Source organism: Geospiza fortis, unplaced genomic scaffold, assembly GCF_000277835.1.
Source record: "Geospiza fortis unplaced genomic scaffold, GeoFor_1.0 scaffold34, whole genome shotgun sequence".
NCBI classification, from domain to species: domain Eukaryota; kingdom Metazoa; phylum Chordata; class Aves; order Passeriformes; family Thraupidae; genus Geospiza; species Geospiza fortis.
This window is the reverse complement of record NW_005054474.1, coordinates 959,906-980,184: the sequence shown is the minus strand read 5'-3', so window position 1 is coordinate 980,184 and position 20,279 is coordinate 959,906. Positions and strand designations below refer to the sequence as shown.

Sequence of the window (20,279 nt, the reverse complement as noted above, 5' to 3'; positions counted from 1 at the left end):
CTCAAACTTTAAAACTTTAAACTTTCCTCTTCTCAGCTTAACACGTCTCTGCTCTAAACTATAAATCCACGTTCTCCCTTCCAGCACCTAAGTTTGGAAGCCTTTTCCAAGGTCTCAGATCAAATCCTGGGCTTAATTCTAAGCTTTGGCTCGCAGGCCCAAAGTTCTGAGAGTTTCTTGCATTTCTGAGAGATTCATACATTTAATTTAAAAACATAAATATCCTTGTTAGCAGTGTTTTATTAGTCAATAACTCCTTTAAAAGTCTTGTAACTAAGAGTCTTGTAACCTTCTGAACCACACAGTAAAGATGTAAACCAAACTCACCCTTCCTATCTGTATAAAAGATAAGAAAAATAAACCACATAATCAAAAGGAATTCAAAAGTCCTGTCTCTAATTCTGTGGGAATTGACAAAACAGAAACATCTACAGACACTGAAGGATTTGATCTGTAGCTTTGGAAGAAGCTTGGATTGATGTAGAAAAAACATAAATTGATGTTTGTGTAGTTGTAAGTAAGAATATGCCTTAAGTAAGTGAGAAATTGTATTGATAAGATGGTGAAGGGTTTATAATGTGAGGGTGGTGTTGTATGGAGTGAGCTAAAAGTTTAGAGTTATAATAGAAATATATTTATGCATGTGAGACGAAAGCCCACTGGATAAAAGTATCCACAGGGCAGGAGAAGTGAGTAAAGGTGATGGGTCAGAAAAGCAAAATAAACCCTGTGATGACTGTCTATTAGTTTAGAAAGTTCTATATTGTCTTGTAGCAAAGAAATTATGACCACTCTTGAGCTATGGCTTGCACCTCTAAAATCTCACAGCCTCTGAGACTGCTGTTTATCTGAGCAATAAATCATTCTTAGCCCGAAAATAGTCCCATCCCTTCATTAAAAGTGACAACAACAATAAAATTCCTTCCAGAATTCCCCACGAGTGAATTATCACCCCTTCCCTGGCAGGATGGACTTTCCCATTTGGCCTTGGGGTAGGGATGGCTGGACTGGAGGAGCTAGGAATGAATTTGGTGTATAAATACAACTTTGACAGACCTGGTAACTGCTTTTTTTTTTTGTTTTTTGTTGCTTTTGAACAGGAGAAGTTGGTCCTTAGGAGCCTCGGTTCCTGCCTGCCCGCGATGCTGCTCGCTCCAGAGGAGAGAACCTGGGTGCTGCTGACAGGGACACGGCCCAAGTGCCACCCCTGGGCAGTGCCAGCCACAGGTGAGTCCAAAACGGAGTTTTTGCAGGGCAGCAGAAATAAAAACTGGGCTGAGGTGTTTGTTTTGTAGTGAATAACCATTTCATATAAAACCTCAGCACCTGGAGGGAATGTTACATCCCAGGTGGAGCAGCTTTCCCTGGTTGTGTGAGAGGTCATGGAAATCCAGCAGATCCTGCCAAGCTCTTCTTGTCTTTGTCAGGCTCACCACAAAGTCCTGAAGAACAACTGCTGGAAGTTTCCATGCACCCAAAAAATTAAAAACAAACCCAAAAATCTTTGTTGGCATAAAATATTTAGATGCTTGTGTTAAAACAAAATAAACGAATGGCCTGTGAGCCTGTAAGTATTCTCAATTGTAATTGGGCAAAAGAACCCATATATTGAACAAACACCTCATAAATTTATTCACTTATTTATTATTTTTATTATTATTATTTATTTATACACACACACACCCCTTAAAATTTATTTTGTTTACCTTTATTCCCACACACACCTTATTCCCCCTCCTTCGAAGGTGCTTTTTAAAGGTGATTTTGACCCAGCTAAGAGGGGTCTGACAGACTTCAGTCCTTTTCCTCTGAGAAAGAAAAAGTTTCTTGATTCTTTGGCTGCTAAAAAGGACCCTTTCCTTTTGCTGCTGCAACAAATCTTTTTGATGATGTGAGTTCAGGATTTAGAGGGAAGTCTTCAGTAATCTGCTAGTTTTATAGTTTTATCCCTGATATTAAGAGATCTGAATAAGTGACCTATTTTCTTTTCTGAATTTGGTTTATTACGTATTTTTTGCCTGCTTACTTCTGCTGGTTCATTTCTTGGAAAACCCCCAAAAAATTTAGAGATTTATGGGGGGTTTGGTTTTTTTGGTTTTTTTTTTGTTTTTTTGTGTTTTTTTTTTGTTGTTGTTTGTTTGTTTTGTTTTTTTGTTTTGTTCTGGTTTTTGGGGTTTTTTTTACTGTATTTTTTTACCCAGTGGTTTCAGAGAATCCCTGGCAGTGCACCCTGAATGAGTCAAGCAGTCCCAGCGTGCTACAGATTAAGATATCCATAGGTGGGAGTTATTAAAAATCTTCAAAAAGCCACAAAACAGTGCTTTTTGTGCTTGTTTTATCCTGCCAAGAAACAAAACCCAAGGAATAATCAGGAAGTCCTTCCCCTGCCAAGAAATGAGAGCAGAATCCCCTCAGTGTGGATGTGATAATGCTGCAGTGCTGTTTTTATCAGGGGCGTTCTTGCAGTGCTCTGGGGCAGGGAGATCCTGCAGCTTTAGGATAACTGGTTCTGAAAAGGCTTTTGGCTAATTTTAATGCTTTTTTTTTGAAAATCAAGAGCTCTGTCAGGTGGGATTTCGTGTCAGTGAAAGCAGTTTCTTCTGATTGTACAATGAAGCAATATTTAGCTGTGGTTATGTTATTTTTCAGCTTATAAAATATTTTCTCAGAGTACTTTTAATCTGATATGAGCCAGAAGCTCTTCTCGCCTCTAAAGAGGAGGAAATCTCTGGCAGCAAAACCCTTCCAGTGATGAGGAGCAACATCAGAGTGTCTCAAGTCTTTTGCTTCTTTTCTGCCAGGGCAGGGATTAAATGTGTGAGGTATTTTTTGTTGGGACTCAAATGTTCATCAGTTCTTATCTCTGTCACACTCTCACAAACCCTGAGCTCTGCAGCATTGCACTCTCACAAACTAAACATGGAGCCCCATCTCTCTCTCTACAAGGCCTTGGAAGGATCAACTTAAATCCAATTAAGAAATGACACCTCAATTATTTTCACTTTTAATCCAATAACCAACCACCCATGGCTGCAATGGGGACTTTTTATCCAATGACACAAAACCACCCAAACCCATGGAGAAGACGGTGAAGAAGAAGAAGGAGGAGGAGAAAAGTGAAGATGGGTGAAGGTGAAGACGAAGAAGGAAGGGGAAGAAGAAGGGGAAGGTGAAGCCTCCTCCCCAAAACCTCCACCTTGCTTTATATCCATTACTCTATCCTAAACCCTTAAACTCTGAGTTTCCCACCCTGTGATCTCACACACTTCTATCCAAACTCCGCACCCACAATCCCAGTTCTCTCATTCCATTTTGGAAGCTTCTCCACGGCCTCAGGTCAATGCAGTGTTCTCTTGGGGGTCAGTGCCTGGCAGCACAGAAATCTGAAATTCTCAGCAGCCAGGGCTCCAACAGAGTGTCCTGCTGTGGAATCCTGGAAGAGAGAGGATTTTCACTGGGTGCAGGTCTCTGTTTCCAGGTCTCTGTTTCCAGCTGTCCTTCTGGAAGCCTTTGTGTGGAAAAATGTCTTGGACACGTCTTTCACTGATCTTGCAGATCACAGAATCCCAGAATGATTTGGGTTGGAAGGGACCTTAAAAATCATCACATCCCCCCCCTGCCATGGCTGGGACACCTCCCACTGTCCCAGGTTGCTCCAGCCTGGCCTTGGCCACTTCCAGGGATGTGGCAGCCTCAGCTGCTCTGGGAATCTGTGTCAGGCCCTCCCCACCCTGACAGGGAACAGATTTCTCTTAATGTCTGATGTAAATCTCTCTTTTTTCCTTGTCACAGATACCACAACAATATCAATGTCTAACAGCTTTGATGCTATTTAATTTTCATAGATATTTATACATGAAATATTAACACTTTACTGATGAAGTTGTGCTCATGTATTTCTCCTCAGAAGCAACTTTGGAAGTGAATTTAAGTCCAAAGAACTGCTTGAGGCTTTTGGAATTAGTGATTGCTTTTGGTAAATAGTTTTTTTTTGCCTGTTCCTTCACTGTTTGAATGAAAAAAAAAATTAGTCCAAAACACCTGTCTGGGCTTTAGATGTAGTTTTTTTATTGTTGTTTTTGAAGGTAATTTATTAAGACCAGTGGCTTTCCTGGGATTTGCAGGGGAATAAACTAAATAATTTGATTTTTTCCCCCTCTTTTTTTTTAAAGGCAGCATTTATTTAATTACTTTTTAACTCTGAGTTTGAGTTAAATTTAATTAATTGCTTTTTAATTCTGATTTTCCATCCCTTTTTTTTTCCCTGCAAACTTGTTAGTGGTTCCTATGTAAACCCCAGAGGAGAATTTAGTGTTTGCCTGGGGGGGAAGGACAGGCTCCAGTGTTCTGGAAGCACTGAGCCTTATCTAGGGTACATGAAGTCCCTCTTCTCCTGGGCTTTAGACACAGCTCCCATCAGCAGTGATGAATGGCTCTGAAAATAAAACATAAATCCATTTGTTACAGACCCTATTTTTAATCTGTGCACAAGGATTTTATTCTCTGGCCAAGGAGCAGGAATTTCTCTCTGTCTCCTGTTCCCTGCTAGCCCAAACAGGACCAGGGGCTGTGGGTTTGCTGCTAAATTCTTGTGGGATTTTGGCCTAATATTAGTATTTATTTAACCTAGTATTTGGTTAAATAAATACTGCCAGACTGTTCATATGTTCCATGCTGTTTATATGGAATTTTACAGGGTAATTCTGTGGCCTCCATAGGGTCCTAATGCCTCTAATTCTGTTATTTAATAGGGATTGGTTTGGGTGTGCAAAATCAGTTTGTAGCAATTGGTAAACTCTGTGTAAACTATTTATTTATTTATTTAAAATAAATTTATTCACTGCAGGGTTGTTCTGCCCTGCTCTTGGCAGGAGCACACATGACCAGAGAACATTTCTGTCCAACCTTTTCAGAAAATCCCCAGGAAGGGAGATCTGAGTCTGGAACAGCTTTCAGTAGGCCAAGGATTAATAGTAAATTAAATTCAGAGAATTCCAGGTTGGAAGAGACCTCAAATATCATCTGCTCCAGTCTTTCTTGGCATAAATAACCTGGGAACAAATAATTTATTTGTAATATTCCTTTCTGCAGCAGGACTGGGTTCCTTTTCTTTACCCACATTTTGCTCTGTGGAGTTCCCAGATGCCCCTCCCTTCTTCACTGGAATATTTTGTGGTTTTTGGGCTGTAACAGGGATGATGGCTCTTGTTTTCCAGAGGGGATGTGTTTGCCCTGCACAGGTGCATTCCCAGTCTCACAGAGCTGTGAAGGTGCCACACCAACGCCTAAAATGTGAAACCTGTGGAGAATTCCTATTTCTGTGCAGTAAGTCAACTCTGATATTTGCATATTTATTTTTGGAAGACAGATTTGGGTTAATCTCAGGCAAGGGAGGGAACATGATTTCGACTTGATCCTTTTGTTGTTGGTTACGTTACGCAGTGCTGAAAAATTAATTTATTTCAGGAAACAAAAGCAAAGCTTTGCTTTGCTGCCTTTCCTGCTCACTAGATGAACATCTAATATTAAATAACATATTTTTTTATTATTCCATGCAGGTGAATAGCAGGAGGCAACCCATGGACACCCAGTTGTTCTCCCCATTCCTGGGAGCAATCCCCAGTCCCCCCACACCCCCAGAGCCCTCGCAGCTGTGCAGGGACTGGCTGGGATGTGCTGAGGATTTTGGATCCCAAACTGCCTTCCAGGAGTGCCCAAAAAAAAGGTATCAGCATCCCTGCTGGGGCCTTGGGGCTTCTGGGTGCCTGGGATTCTTGTGTTACAGAACAAAGTCTGGGTATTTTTTGGGAGAGTTTCAGGCATCTCTGGAAACTCAGCAGGTTTTCTTTGCTCTGTGGTGGTTATGGCTGAGGTTGTGAACAAAAGGTGTGTGGGGTTTTTTTTTCCATCCTAAAGCCAAGTGATGGTGACAGAATATTGCCTTTTTTTGGAGGGAGTTGGGTGATAGAGACTGACACAGCAGCTTCTGATGAGAAAATGTCCTTTTAATGAGCATTTCTAATACCTCACTGCATTTTTTGTATCATTTGCTTAATAAGAAAGGCAAAATCTGAGATGAGGAAAAAGTGGAGTCCACTGGCTCACAAGGGGCTGAAAGGTAACAGTTAAAGAAGATAATGGATTGCAAAAAAATTTAATTGTTTTGCTGGTTTTCAGTGGGAAGTGTCAGTGATGTTTATTTTTGTTATTTTTGAATAAAAGATCACACAGCTTTGGTGTCAGCTGTGAGAGTTAATTTTAAGCAAGGAGTGGCAATTTGCTAATTAAAATATACAGTGTTTTCTTAAAGCACCCTTTAGATTATTGCAAGGTAGCTTTAAAAACTAAAAAAGTTATGGAATTAGAGTTAATCCATTTCTATACCCATTCTGAGCCTGTGGATATTCAGAATTCCTTGAGGTCTCCCTAAAAAAAGAAAAACTCTTCTATTTGACCAAAACACAGAAAAGATCTGCTTATCAAATATCAGTTCTACATTCACAAAACATTTTCAAGAGTCTTTGCACTTCTGAGCATCCTAAATTAAATCCAGGTTCCTTGGAGAGGAAACTGAGCAGTCATGGGGTAAATCAGGGACTGAGTTAGAGGTGAGATCTGAAAAGCCAGCAGTGTGATTTTCACTGATTTTCACAGTGGCAAGAGATTAAAAATGTGATTTTTTTAAACGAGTTTGTCCCACATTTTATGGTCTCTGTTAATCAGCAAAGTCAGTGAGCAATTATGTGGCAGCCAAGGGGGTTTGGGTAAAGTGGGACCAGGAAATCTCAGAGATCTTCAGGGACCCTGAAAGGATTCCAGGTGGGATGGGAAGTTTATTGGAGCGAAATAATGAGGATGGAGGGAAGGAAAGCTTTGTAATTAACTTGTGAGGAAGAGTCAGGAGTCATTACAAAAAACTCCATAAAAATCTAATCTTGCACCTGAGGTAAAAAGTTGGGTTTGTTTAAAAATTGTTGGAAACCTTGGGTGTTTACCAGAAATATTTACTAAAACTTTGACCTCTCCAAAGGGGGATTAAAAAGTGATTCCATTTAAGTATATATAAATTACATATAATTTTTTTTGAGATTAACATAATAGTTTTTGAATTATTTGGCAGTAGGTAAGTTAGAGTGCTCCAGACTTTGAGAATCATGATTTATTTATGGTCTAAGCAAGACAATCAAGATTTGAAGGCATGTCCATAAACCAGTTTTGTTTCTTGGAAAGACAGGAAAAATTTTTGCTGCTTGGAAAGTCTCTGGTGAAACAAGAAGGAAAATAATTCTACTTCACTTGGGCTCTAGAAATCACAAATGCAGGAAGGGATTCCTGTAGAGGGATGCTGAGGATACATTGAATTCAGAACAAATTAAAAATACTGCCAAAATAAAGGTTTGAACTTTTTGTATGTTTTGTTTAGGACAAAACTTTAAATTACTTCCACTTAAAACTTTTACTTTGGTCTTTTTTTGTTTTTTTTTTCAGGGCACCAATAAATCTTTCTTACTCTGGCAGTGGCCCTGATGTGTTTGGGTTGGTGTCAAGCATTTTAGAGGAGCCAAACAAGCCAGAGCCAGCTACAGATTGGTGAGTTTGTTCTGAGGGTTCTTATCATTTCTCTGCTGGTTTTTATGCCCATTGTCACACAGATATGATACACACTTTTAATTATTTCAGAGTTGACTAATGACAGCCTTTCAAATCCCCTTAAGATGTGGAAGTTCATTTACTTCCATTCCGTTCATTGATTTCATTTGCCAGTAAAAAAAAAAAACAAAAACCAAAACAACAATACTGAACTGTTTAAAAATGCAATTTCAAAAAAATCTTCCATCAGCTTTACAGCATTTGAAGAGGGGGAAAAAAGATATAATTAATTTTAACCAGTGGGGAGTTGACTGAATGCAGTGGAATCTGAGATATTTAATAAATCCAAATAAAGTCTGCATTTCTGAATGTGCAGAATCAACAGTGTGGGTGATGAGATTTCACAGAGCACTTGCTCAGCTGCAGTGGGAATATTCCTCCTATTTTTGAGGAGGGCTGTGCATGGCTGGTCAATAATGTAACACATGATGTGTGAATTATTTTAAAGCGAGAAAATATGTAAATCCTGATGGGAGGTTGGTTTAACTCTGTTCCAGGAATTCTCTATCAAGTTTGTTCCCCACTGTGTGGGCACCTGATGTGGGCAGCAATGGGGAGTTCCCAGGGCTGCCAGCTCAGCACTGGGTCCAACCCAAGGATTTTCCCAACCTGCTGGGCTCCAGCTGCCAGCAGGAACCCCTGCAGGAGCCTCCTGAGGTGGAGATGCTGCACAGAGGTTTGGGGGACCTCCAGCTCCTCGAGTCTTGGCTCTCTCCCCGTGCTCATCCCAGCAATGCCCTGAGGAACCCTGACAATTCCTCCTTGCAGAACAGCACCACAGCTCCCCAGGGAGGGCTTTCCTTCCCAAATGGGGGCTGGAACCAGCATTTGTGCACTTATGACCATGGGAGGTTAAATGGAGGTTATGAAAAATGTGCGTCCAGTTTTAGCCCTTTTTCTCCTTGGAATAGGATGAAAGAAAGCCCCAGCGCCCAGAAGGAGTTTTGGAAAAGAGGAAAAGCTCTGAAAAATTATGGTCAAGGACAAACTAAGTATTCCCCTGATCTTTCCAATCAGCCTGGTGATAACTCTTGGGATAAAGTAGCCCAGGACAGCCACCTGGTCTCTAAGAGATATGAGAACTTCCCAGCTGCTCACAAACTGCAGTCACCTGTCCATCCATCCCTTCATTTTTTCAATCCACCCCCTAAGGAAAATTCATTTTCTGGAGGAACAGGCAGAAAACCCCAGGAAAGCCATGTGCAAAATGGCCATTGTGGCTTTACTTTGGGGGATGCTTTAAATAATAATAGTAATGAGTGTAAAGTGAATATGGGCCCTAAGGAAAGCTCTCCTCAAGCAGGTGAATATGATTCATCTGTGAAAAACACTGTGCAAAATGGGAATTACTCCTCATACCAGGGGTGTGCATGGCTGGATGGGAACAGTCTGGCAGCTGCTGCATCTGAAATTCCATATGGAAAACAAATGGCAACGAGCCCCCAGTCCTCATCAGGGGTTTCCACCATGTCTGGGGGCTCTCCCACCCACCAGCCTTTCACACAGCCCTCCTTGTACACCCCGCTCCTTCCCACCCTCCCTCCCAGGAAAGATGGGAGGTTACAGACATCAAATGGAGTTTCCAGTCACTTGGGGGTTCCTCATTTCATCTCAGAGAGCCAGAAGCAGATGAGACCCCTTGGAAGGTCCCAGGAGGATGCCGGGGTGAACAAGGACGGGCGGCACCGCAAATTCCCCGTTCGTTTTTCGCCCGACTGGCTTGGGCAGCAGAAGGCTGCAGGTGAAGACCCTGCTGAGAAATACCACAGGTTCCCAAAGAGGCAGAGCCAGGAAAGTGGCAGTAAAGATGACAGAAGAGGCAGAAGGAATTGGCTCCCTCGTTTGGGATCTACGGCCCCAAACCGCCAGCCCTTCAACGCGTTTCTGAAAAAGCACGAGCAGAGCGGTGGCAGCTTGTCAGATTTCATCAATCCTTCTCTGCTTCCTTCCTTCCCGTTCACGTCTGATTTTAAACAAAATCCCAGCTTTCCTCCATTTCATCACCAACTGTTTCCACCAGCAAACACTTTCAATTTCCCTCCGCCGCTGTTTCCGTTCTCGGACCTCGTTGATCTTTTTCACTGCAATGACTTCAACCCCTTGAGTCCCTTCATGAGTGATCTCTTCCCTGGGGAAATCCCTGCCCCCTGCTTTGCCTTTCCAGCCCCATTTAACAAGTTCAGACCTCCCAGGAGCTGCAGTGGCCCCGCTAACGAGCTCCACGTCCGCCTGGAGGAGTGTTATGAGCAGTGGAGAGCTTTGGAGAAGGAGAGGAAGAAGGTAAAACACAGCTGGTAATGGTTCCTGATAAAGACTTGGCTGGTTTTAAGAGAGAAAGTTTTGTGGTGTTTCTTCTTTGGTTTGTTGTTTTTTGGTTTTTTTTTGTTTTTTTTTTTGTTTTGTTTTGTTTTTTTGGTTTTTTTTTTTTGTTCTTTTGTTTTTGTTTATTTTTTTGTTTGGTTGGTTTTTACTGTCCATGATACAGTCACAGCTTTCTCCTCTTCTGTTTTTTCTTCTGTTTTTTTCTTCTTGTAGTAAATCTCTGGCTGTAGTAAGAAAGAAAATGAAGTAACTAATCCTGGGCACCCTCTGTGTGTCTGTAGAGAAAACCTACAATATTTTTCTTGTTCCCAAAGGGAATTCCAGTTTATGCTCTTCTCATTATGGTCACTTTCCTGGTTCACACTCACTCCCAGAACTGTTGGCAGGGGAAGGATCTCGCTGATAATGAGGGTATTGCACTTGGGAATGAGAACTCTGTGCTCCAAAGAAGCAGGAGGAGCTTTGCCAAGAGGAGTCAAATCCCTGAATTCCATGCCAGGTCTCAGAAAATGAATTGTCCATAATCCCTGGTTCTAATAATGCACTGGGTGCTACTCCCATGTGTGAGAAGCCTCCTGGTCACTGGATAAAGGTGTCTGAGCAGACTTGACCTGAAAACCCCTTTTTCTTCCCATCATCAGCTGAGGGGACTTTTGGAATTGTGAATGGAGGTGCCTGTGTTGTTCTCTCATGGATGCCTTTAAACAAAATTCCTCTGTGCCTGTCTGGCCTTCCAGGAATGCTCTGGAAGTGAGAAAGGGATGGTTCTTGATCCAGTGTTTGTTTCCTGCTCTCAGGCAGGATTTGGAATCGTGAAGTTTTTTGCAAAGATCAACTCATAGTTTTTGTCTCCTGCTTTTTATTTCATCATGAAAGGAGGGTTGTTTATCCTCATACTCATTAATTAAAGGGGCTTAATTGACCCCTTGCTCTGGTCCGTTCCAAATGTTCCAGTTTTATCCCAGTGAGCTGCTCTGGGTTTCTCAGGGTGGTTTGTGGTTACAGGATAGAAACTGTTCTCAGTCCTCCAAGCCACAGCCTGGCTCCCATTCCTGCAGCCAAACCACATTCCTTAGGAGAGAGAAGGAGAGAGAAACTCCCCCTGGGATTTGATTTCATTCTCTCTACCTTGTCTAATCACTCAGCCCTTCTAGCTCTCTGAAACCTGTTCCTTGCAGCTGCTTTGGGGTCACAGCTTACCTGTCTCCTTCCAAAAACTCCACTTTTCCCAGGGATTTCACATTTAAAGCATTTCCACAAGTTAGGAATTGTCTGCAATATTAAATGTCCATGTAGTTTAGTTAATTGCTTATTAACTGTAATTCTTAATTACCTGGTGTCTTATAATTCCATGACCTTTTCTCCATCCATTTTTTTTTCTGGATGCCTTTCAGGCTCCTCAGATGATGAGTACAGGTGGAGTGAGCTCTTGTAATCCATGTTAGGTCAGGGCAGGGACTAAATAATAATAATAATTAAATTATAATAAGTAATAATATAATAAAAATTAATAAGTAAAGCAAAAAGAGAAGGACTTCACCACATACTTTTAGTAGAAATATGCACAGTATGGACTTAGCCTTGAGTGCAGCACCTGACCCCTCTCTCTTACATCCATGGTACCCTGGAGAAGGAATGAGATAAGGAATCTACTGCTAGCTGTGTCTTTCTTACTCAAGTGGAAGAATTTCCTATCCAAAAATAAGTTTGGTGATGTTTAGTCACTGTCTGTGTTAGGCCCTGGCTAAGCCACACTTTCTCGGTGGAAGTTTGGCTGTTGTGTTCAAGATTTTCTCTGTTAGAGAAAAAATATCTTCAGGCTTAAAGAGCTGGTGTCAGTTTATGTGAAATGTGAGTTCATCCTGATGCATTTGAGATGTGATTTATGCTGCTGCTATCACCTGTGTGGGTTTTTTTTTGGTTTTTTGGGTTTTTTTTAAATTTTTTTTTATAATAATCATAATATGTGACATTTGAGAGAAGCAGTGAGAGCTGTTGAACTCTGAGGGAGAGCTGAATTAGAGAAATATTCCTGCAAGGAAGCTGAAGAAGGACTTCTGACAAGGGCATGTAGTGATAGGTCAAGGGAAATGACTTCAAGCCAAAAGAGGGCAGGGTTACATTAGATTTGGGAACAAATTTTTGCTGTGAGGGTGCTCAGGCCCTGGCACAGGTTTGTAGAGAAGCTGTGGCTGCCCCTGGATCCCTGGAAGTGTCCCAGGCCAGGTTGGACGGGGCTTGGTGCACTCTGGGATAGTGGAAGTTGTAGCTCCTTTCCCACCCCAAATAATTCTGTTGCAAATCCACATCCAGGGAGTTTGGGATTAAACCAACAATGGTTTAGCGTTTTCCTCATGGAAAAAGGAAGGAATTATTCCCTGTGAGGGCACTGAGGCCTGGCACAGGGTGCACAGGGAAGCCATGGCTGCCCCTGGATCCCTGGAAATGTCCCAGGCCTGGTTGGACCGGGCTTGGAGCAACCTGGGGTGGTGGAAGATGTTCATGGCAGGGGGTGGAATAAAATGTGCTTTAAGGTCCATTCCAACGCAAACCACTCTGGGATCCTGTGATATTTGTGAATGTTTTTCTGCCAATGTCCTCAGAAGCCGATTGGGCCCTCACTCCTAATCCGCTTGAAAATTCCAAACAGCACCAAAACCAAATTGAACATGTTGCACTCACTTCAAACCATCACACTGACAAATTATTTCCCTTTCAGGCTGAGGCTGACCTTGCAAGGCACTTCCCAGAGCAGTCCATCTCCAGCCCCAGCCAGGTGCCACGGCTCCCTGTGAATCCATCCCGCGTGGATCGCCTGCTCGCCGACCAGGCCCGTCAGCACGCCCAGGTACGCCTGCACTTCTCCTGGGATTTGTCTGTTTATTCATCAACAAATTTGGGATTTGATTGTTTACTCATCAGCCTTAGTGGGTTTGGTGGTTTTGTAGTGGTTCTCTTTGGCTGGCAGTTGGAACTGGTGGTTGAGTTGCGTCCCACGTGGATCACCTGCTCGCTGACCAGGCCCGCCAGCATGCCCGTATATGCCTGCAGTCCTTGCACTCCTCCTGGGATTTCTTTGTTTATTCATCAACAAATTTGGGATTTGTTTGTTTACTCATCAGCCTTAGTGGATTTGGTGGTTTTGTAGTGGTTCTCTTTGGCTGATAGTTGGAACTGGTGGTTGAGTTCCATCCCGCATGGATCACCTGCTTGCCGACCCGGCCCACGAGTGTGCCTGGGTACGCCTGTGGGGGCTGTACTCCTGCACTTCTCCTGGATTTGTTTGTTTATTCATCAGCAAATCTGGGATTTGTTTGTTTACTCATCAACCTCAGTGGGTTTGGTGGTTTTGTAGTGGTTTTCGTTGGCAGATAGTTGGAACTGGTGGTTGAGTTCACTGATAGTCAGAACTGATCGGTGGAGCTCAGCACCAGGGTTTAGTTGAGGTGTTGGGGCTTGGGTTGGGCTCTGAGGTCTTTAAGGTCTCTTCCAACCCAGTGATTCTGTGAATTCTGTGAACTGAAAAGGTGAAATTTGGGGTGTTTTTTTGGATGGAGTGGTATGTTGAGAAAATATTCTTTTAAACTGATGAAAGTAGTTGTCTTTTAAACTATGAAAGCAGTCTTTTAAATTGAAGCTAACCAGAGGTTAGCTTCATGGAGTTATTGATAGAGAGAGGGAAGTCTAGGTTGGAGGAGGTGTCATGTTTTTTGATTGCTTCCTTGATTTTCTTTAGTTTATGAAGTGATCTCTAGGAGTTAGACGTCTTTTTGTGGATAATAAATACAGGACTGTTTGTGGATGCGATGTGATTTTTTTGCAATTATTATTTTACTATTTTTTAAGGGTACTTAGGTTTTACTTTGATAAAGGTTATTGATTAATTTAAGTAGGGTTATTAGTTTTCTATGATAGCTTTAGGATGATCAGTTTTGACATGGACTCTATTAAAGGTCTGCTTCTAGTTTGCTCCCCACTGGGACAGTACATCTTTCTTTTATATGGTGAGAAGTTTCTGTATAAAGAAGGGATGTACTGTTGCTGTTTGATCTTTGTGAGGGGATTTACTAAATTTGGGAGTGGGGGGATTGTGGGAAATAGTAAAGATAAGAAGACTTTAAGAAAATTGTGAAAGCAGGCCTCAGGAGCAGATAGAGCCGAGAACTTAGAGCAGCAGTAAAGTCTGAAAGTAGAAAAGTTACAGAAGTGCAACAAGCAAGGACATAAACAATAGCTTGAGTTTTCTGCCAGGTGCTCGCCCTGATAGGAAGAATGGAGAGGCTTTGTGGTGCTCCCCTGCACAGGAACATCTCCAGGACCTTGGAGCTGCACCTGGAAGCCATTCAGGTGACCCAGGCACGTCGGAAGGATGAGATTGGGAATGCTGCAAACCCCCAGAGGCACGGGGGGCCGCGCTACAACGACGAGAAAGGTAATGCTGCCCATTCCTGCAGCCCTCAGAGCTTTTCCAGCGGTTTAATTGTGAGTATGTTCAACATAAAAATGTAAATTTGCAATACCCAGCAATTCTTGTCACTTCAGCAAGGAAGTTTGCAAATACACTCTTGTTACTTTTTAAGAGTTTAAATTACTTTGAGTTCTATTGAGGTTTTTTTGTTGTTTTCCTTTTACTATTAAAAAATTGCTATTTTTTCCTCTTGACTAGAAGACAACTGTAAAAACTCCCCAGTGACATTATATAACCATAAATTGGTTAAAAAGCAAAAATGTGCTAGTTTTTGAGCAAATACAATTATTTCCTGGTATGGCTAAACTTTCTTTTCTCTTCAGCTTATAAAATAATAAAAAAATGCCAGTGTTATGCAAAACAATTGTCTACCTTACCAAAATCACAAACCCACCAGGAATGACATTCCACGTTTCCCAAATTCTGTTGAAGTAAAGCCAGGATAACCTGTAGCAGCAGTAAATGTGGCAGTTTATGGTTTGGGGTTAAAGATCATATTATTTTTCTTCAGAAAATACCTGGGTCTCAGAACAAAAGAGGAATTCACTCAGAGCTGAAGCGAAGTGGACAGTGAGGTTCCTTTGGCTGTGGAGTAGCTGCTCTTGTGATAAGCTGAAAAGAGAAGCAAAATGTTTTGCTTGTGTGATTCAGGTGTCCAAAATTAAAATGTAAAATGAATGTAAAATGTCATGCCCTTAAAACAATAGTCCTATATGCAAAGTTGCTTTTAAAATAACTCCTAAACTTCCGTGTGACTTTAACTCCAAGTGTGAGTCAGGAGTAGTAGGAGGAAGGTTCTTGGCCAGGCAGGAGAAGAAGGACATAGTGGTGAAGTGGACGATTATGATTAGATTTAATGCCAGTACAGCACCTAAATATTGCCAACACTGTAAATAACAGCTCTGTCATCTGTTACAATGAGTTATGGCATCAGCAGGTCCTGGTCCCTCCTGTTGAGTCACAGGTTTTGGTGAGACCCCATCCCCTCCTGAATTCCCAGAGAAGTGGAGGAGCAGCTTGGTCCACCAGATTTCATCAACATTTCTGTCTGAAAGGCTGCAGTATCAGCAGTTTTGGCTGGAAATGGGCAGGTTTGCAACCCCTGGCCTTGCAGGATTTGCAAACAAATCCCCAGTGGAGCTGCTTTAAGATTTCATTTCTGTGTTTGAGCAGATCTTTGTGCTTTCACTCACCCATCCAAAAATCAGCGTTCCCTCTTTTCTGTAAAATGAAAAAACTGCCTGCAGCCTCAGCAGAGCAGTTTGCCTAGTGTCCACCAGCATTTTGGACCCTTTTGCAGCATTTTTGGATCCTTTTTGCACAGACAATTCACATGAGATGTTGTAGCTGTCGTTACCAATGCAGCTCAGCTGCTTCTTGAGCATGGTTTGCTCAGGGCTGTGAGTTGAACACATTTATTTGAAAAAATAATTTAATAATTATTAAATTAATAATTTAATAATTAATAATAATTAACTCCAGTGTTGGAGTTCTGGATGCTGGGGGTTTTAGACTTTCTGTACTGCCAGGCACTGACCCCCAAGAGAACACTGCATTTGACCTGAGGCTGTGGAGAAGCTTCCAAAATGGAATGATAGAACTGGGATTGTGGGTGTGGAGTTTGGATAGAAGTGTGTGAGATCACAGGGTGGGAAACTCAGAGTTTAAGGGTTTAGAATACAGTAATATGTTTAAAGCAAGATGGGGGTTTTAGGGCAGAGGCTGGTCCTCCACCTTCACCTTCTCCATGGGTTTGGGTGGTTTTGTGTGATTGGACAGAAAAGTCCACATTTCGGACTTTGAGTGATCAGTTATTGGGTTAAAAGTAAAAATAATTCAGGTGTCATTTCTTAATTGGACAGTTTAGCCTTAAAAGACCTTGTAGAGAGAGATAGTTGGCCATTTTGTGCCTTGTTAATGAAAGGCTGCAGAACTCACTGCTGTGAGACTGTAATACAGATAAGAAAAAATCTAAGTCTAAATGCAAACTATCATCTCAAGTGCCTAAAATCCCCAGCTTGACAGAGGGAGAAATGTCAGAACCCAGGACATTGCTCTGGCTGCCCTGGAGGACTCGAGACCCTGGCAGAGGCTCAGAGACCTTGGCACGGAGTCAGAAACACCTGTGCCTTTGATTTTAACCCATGGAAACAATTACCAACTTTGTGTGAGGAGTTCCAAGCCACAAGAGTTTGAGTAGAATGATAGTGAATTTGTCTCAGGATGAAGAAGTAGAATTACGGGATTTTTTAGAATGGGGGTTCAAGAGGCAAGATGGAGGAATCTGGGCATGTCCTGTCTTTCTCGTTCTTCTTGTCCTCCATCTTCTGGGTGATGGTGGCACTTTTGGGTTGGTTTAGAGTAGAGACAGACTGTCTAACGTAGGTGATAGGTATTGTAAAATTATTGTAAATAAAGTACATGTCGTTTTTAGTATAAAAAGATAACACTGCCCCACAGGCGGTCAGTGTGCCATGGGCTGGACAGATCTCAGCAGGTCAGAGAAAGAATGTTATCTGCAACAGAGAATAAACAACCTTGAGAACGAGAGCCAAGGAATTCAGTCTTCTTCGATCTTGGGGCTGGGAAAAAGAGACTTCCCAACACCTCAGGGTCATCTCGCCGCCAGAGACCCCATCGTAGAAAGAGAAACCAAAACCTGGCCGTAACCTTTCCAGGCTTGCCCACTGATGAGTTTTCCCTGTTGTTGCAGATGTGCTGGCCCTGGCAGCTGCCCTGCGAGCCCTGGCTGGAGCCACGCGCAGAGCTCGCACCGCGCTCTGGTGCGCGCTGCAGCTGACCCTGCCCAAATCCCCTCCTGCTGGACCTGAAAACCAACAACTTCTCCTGCAAGAGCTTCGTTCTTCAAGCACAAGCCGCCAGGAAAAAATCAGCCTGGAGCAGGAAGGCAGAGGAAGTGAAAAAGCTGAGGAAGCAAGGAAGATTTTGGAATAATCGGCGATAATAAATGGAAAGCTGAGGATGGGAAGAGCTCAGGTCCTGCCCAGCCCCCAGAGATGGATGTCACAGGACGTCAGGAAGGGGTTAATTTAAAAAAAAAGTGTTAATTAAGGTGCCTGATCAGTGCTGCAGTAGTGGTACTGTGATTCTGGTGTGGAGAGACACAGCTTGTGGTGGTGCTGATGCAGTTTAATCTTGCAGGTGTCTGCTGCTGAGAATTTTAATGTTCGGAGGAGCTGGACAAGAGCTGAGCTTTCCTCCTGTGCTTACCCAAAGCTCTGAGCCCAGCCAGGACCTGAGCAACCAGAGTCTGGAAAAACTCAATTATCTTTTTTTTTTTTTGGCTAATGAGACACCTTAGGATATTTATAGGTACTCAATAGTCGTTCAGGGTTTGTTTTATTATTTTTTTGCACTGTGTGTAGTTCTTTCCAGAGCCAAAGTGATCACTGAGTAGTTTGCACCCCATCACTGTGTCAGGAGCAATCCACGCTGCTGTGGTGGTGTTTTTTGGGACAGGTTATCTCTGTTTGACAGGAATAATCGGTGTTCAGTGCTGGTTTTGTGCGGCCAGTTCAGTTTCCAGCAAAACCAGTGTGAGCTGAGCTTTTCCATAGAATTGTCCACTTCGGTTTTTCCACTAAAAAAGTGGATTTTTGTAGCTTTGCAGTGTGAACTGCATGGAAGTGCTCAGTAACAGGTGTTAGAAAACTTGCTCAGGATTAGAAATTAAATTTATTGGCTCCTCAGTGGGGTTAAAACCAATAACAATATAACATAGTATGCACTTACATATAAAAAAACTATTATTTGTTACTAATATGTGTTCATGGTACTATAATTTTTTTCAGACACATTCCATATTTATTTTAATGCCTTCACTGAACGTTTATTTTAAAAATCTATTTTAGTAATATGAAGTTAAATATTTTGCCAAATCTTCGGAATAATCAGATTTAATGATTTACTCAGGAACTCTGTATATTATTATATAAATATACATGTGGTACATAGGGGTGTTTTGGGAGAGGGATGTTTGCAAAATATTTACACAAAGCTAATTAAGTACTAGGTTACCAAAGCTCTTTCACTGATTATTTTTTTGGTGTGGAAGGTTTAATATATTTAATTGCTGTTAATTAATTAGTCTCCATTGTGTGGCTTAGACAATCAGAGTGTGGTTGTTCAGGGTGAAAACTAGTAAAGAATAATTAATCCAAGCTGTGATCTTAGGGCATTTAGGAATATTTTAATGCTTTAGCAACTGTCTTACTGTTTCACAGTCTCCTCATATGTACTAATAATTAGGGTTCTTGAGTATCAGGAGATTAATGAACAGCTTTGGAGAGCAGTTCTTGGGTTAAAAGTGAAATCAGTTGGGGATATAAGCAAAATTTGAACGACAAAAATGAAGATTTTTATGTCACATGCTGTTCAGTGTCAAATTTGACATTTTTGTGGGTAATTACAGAACTGTTCACACATACATTTGTACTTGCAGAATTGTTCCAAATGCAGTTGTGTAGTTCTGGATCTGTGGATGTTTCTAGAGCAGATTTTGTCTCAGTAGTGCCATCCTTAACCCTATTGAGGCGTGGAGATTTGTAGCTAAAACTTACCCAGCCCTCACTGTAATCCACCAAAAAACAAAAGTAGATACAAATCAGATCACTAGTATAGCAAAATTATGTTTTTCCCCTTAAAAAAAGTGAATTCCACTTAAAAGAATATTTCAAGCCTTAGCCTAAAAAACAGGTAGCAGAGTTATTTTAGTGTGTTTTCTCTCTGTGTACATGGAATTTATTTGCACAAACTAATTTAAGAAGGTTCAGTCTGCATTTGTGAAACTGATTGTGCTCCACAGCTTAAAAGTGGAGTTTGCAGGATTTCAGTTCCTGGGTGATTTGGGGGTTTAATTACCCAAATTAAAATTAATTTACCATTGCTGTGCTGACAGGAAATGAGAATTTCAGAATCTGGATCTTGGGGTTTTTTTTCTGTTTACACAGCCAGGGTTGTTTTGTAGTGGTGAATGTTTAGGGTATAATTGGTTCATATTGTACTACTTAATTAATGTGTTAATTAATGATCTTAATTAGCTCATAGTTAATGTGCCTTTAACAATCTCATTTTCCCAGAGTGTTAAAAAGCTGTGTGGTCACTTCTGATTCCAATTTCTGTTTAAAAATGGCATTTTAAAGGGTTACACGTGACTGCAATTAGCTCATATTGTTAATTATGTTAATTGCACTCAGGAGCTGCTCCAGGTTGGGTTCCTGAAGGAGCTCTGGGCTCTGGAATGTGCCCCTGGATCATGTGCTGGGTCAGGTGCTCCTGCTCATGCCCTACAAATGCTCCTCTGTCACTTGGCCTCACTCACTCTTCCTCACAAAAACTCCAGCTCTGCAAACAAAAATAAGGTTTTATTTACAAAATTAAGTTTTAATAATTTTTTAGCGCCCTTTCCTTTAAAGTGCTTGGTTATGGACAGCATCAGACTTAGAATGAGTTTTGTCTTCAATTCCTAATTTCAGAATGCTCCACTTCTGTTGTTTTATTACAAACACTTTTGCATTTTAAGGGAAAAAAAACCCCACTTTATTTTGTAAAATAACACCTGGAGTTGCAGCAGCTCTGTCAGTCAGAACATTTTTGCTGCCTCGTGTTTAATTTGGCAGCAAGGTGCAAATTCTGCAAGTCTTGCACTGAGTTTTTGGTGTGAGTAAGCACAAGTCTGATTGTGGCTTTAGGGACTGATTGTATTCACATTTTACTGACTTCAGGGAAAGCTGAATTGAGGTTTTGGGTTACATTCAAACCAAAGAGGTGGTTTTGGTTTGGAGTTAGGTTTGATGTTTAGAGAGAGAAAAGAAATGCC

The 20,279-nt window shown here is 41.7% G+C and overlaps 1 protein-coding gene across 1 annotated transcript; it reads left to right on the top strand.

Annotated features, from left to right (window-relative positions):
- Positions 1 to 963: 963 nt before the first annotated feature.
- On the top strand, positions 964 to 17,395 carry LOC102044316 (meiosis-specific coiled-coil domain-containing protein MEIOC-like). The gene is made up of 8 exons (XM_005428211.3): positions 964 to 1,227; positions 5,217 to 5,325; positions 5,559 to 5,725; positions 7,489 to 7,590; positions 8,148 to 9,930; positions 12,692 to 12,820; positions 14,224 to 14,404; positions 17,154 to 17,395. Exons 3-8 carry the CDS (start codon positions 5,580 to 5,582, stop codon positions 17,393 to 17,395), a joined length of 2,583 nt encoding a protein of 860 aa, XP_005428268.1. The 5' UTR covers positions 964 to 1,227; positions 5,217 to 5,325; positions 5,559 to 5,579.
- Positions 17,396 to 20,279: the final 2,884 nt, after the last annotated feature.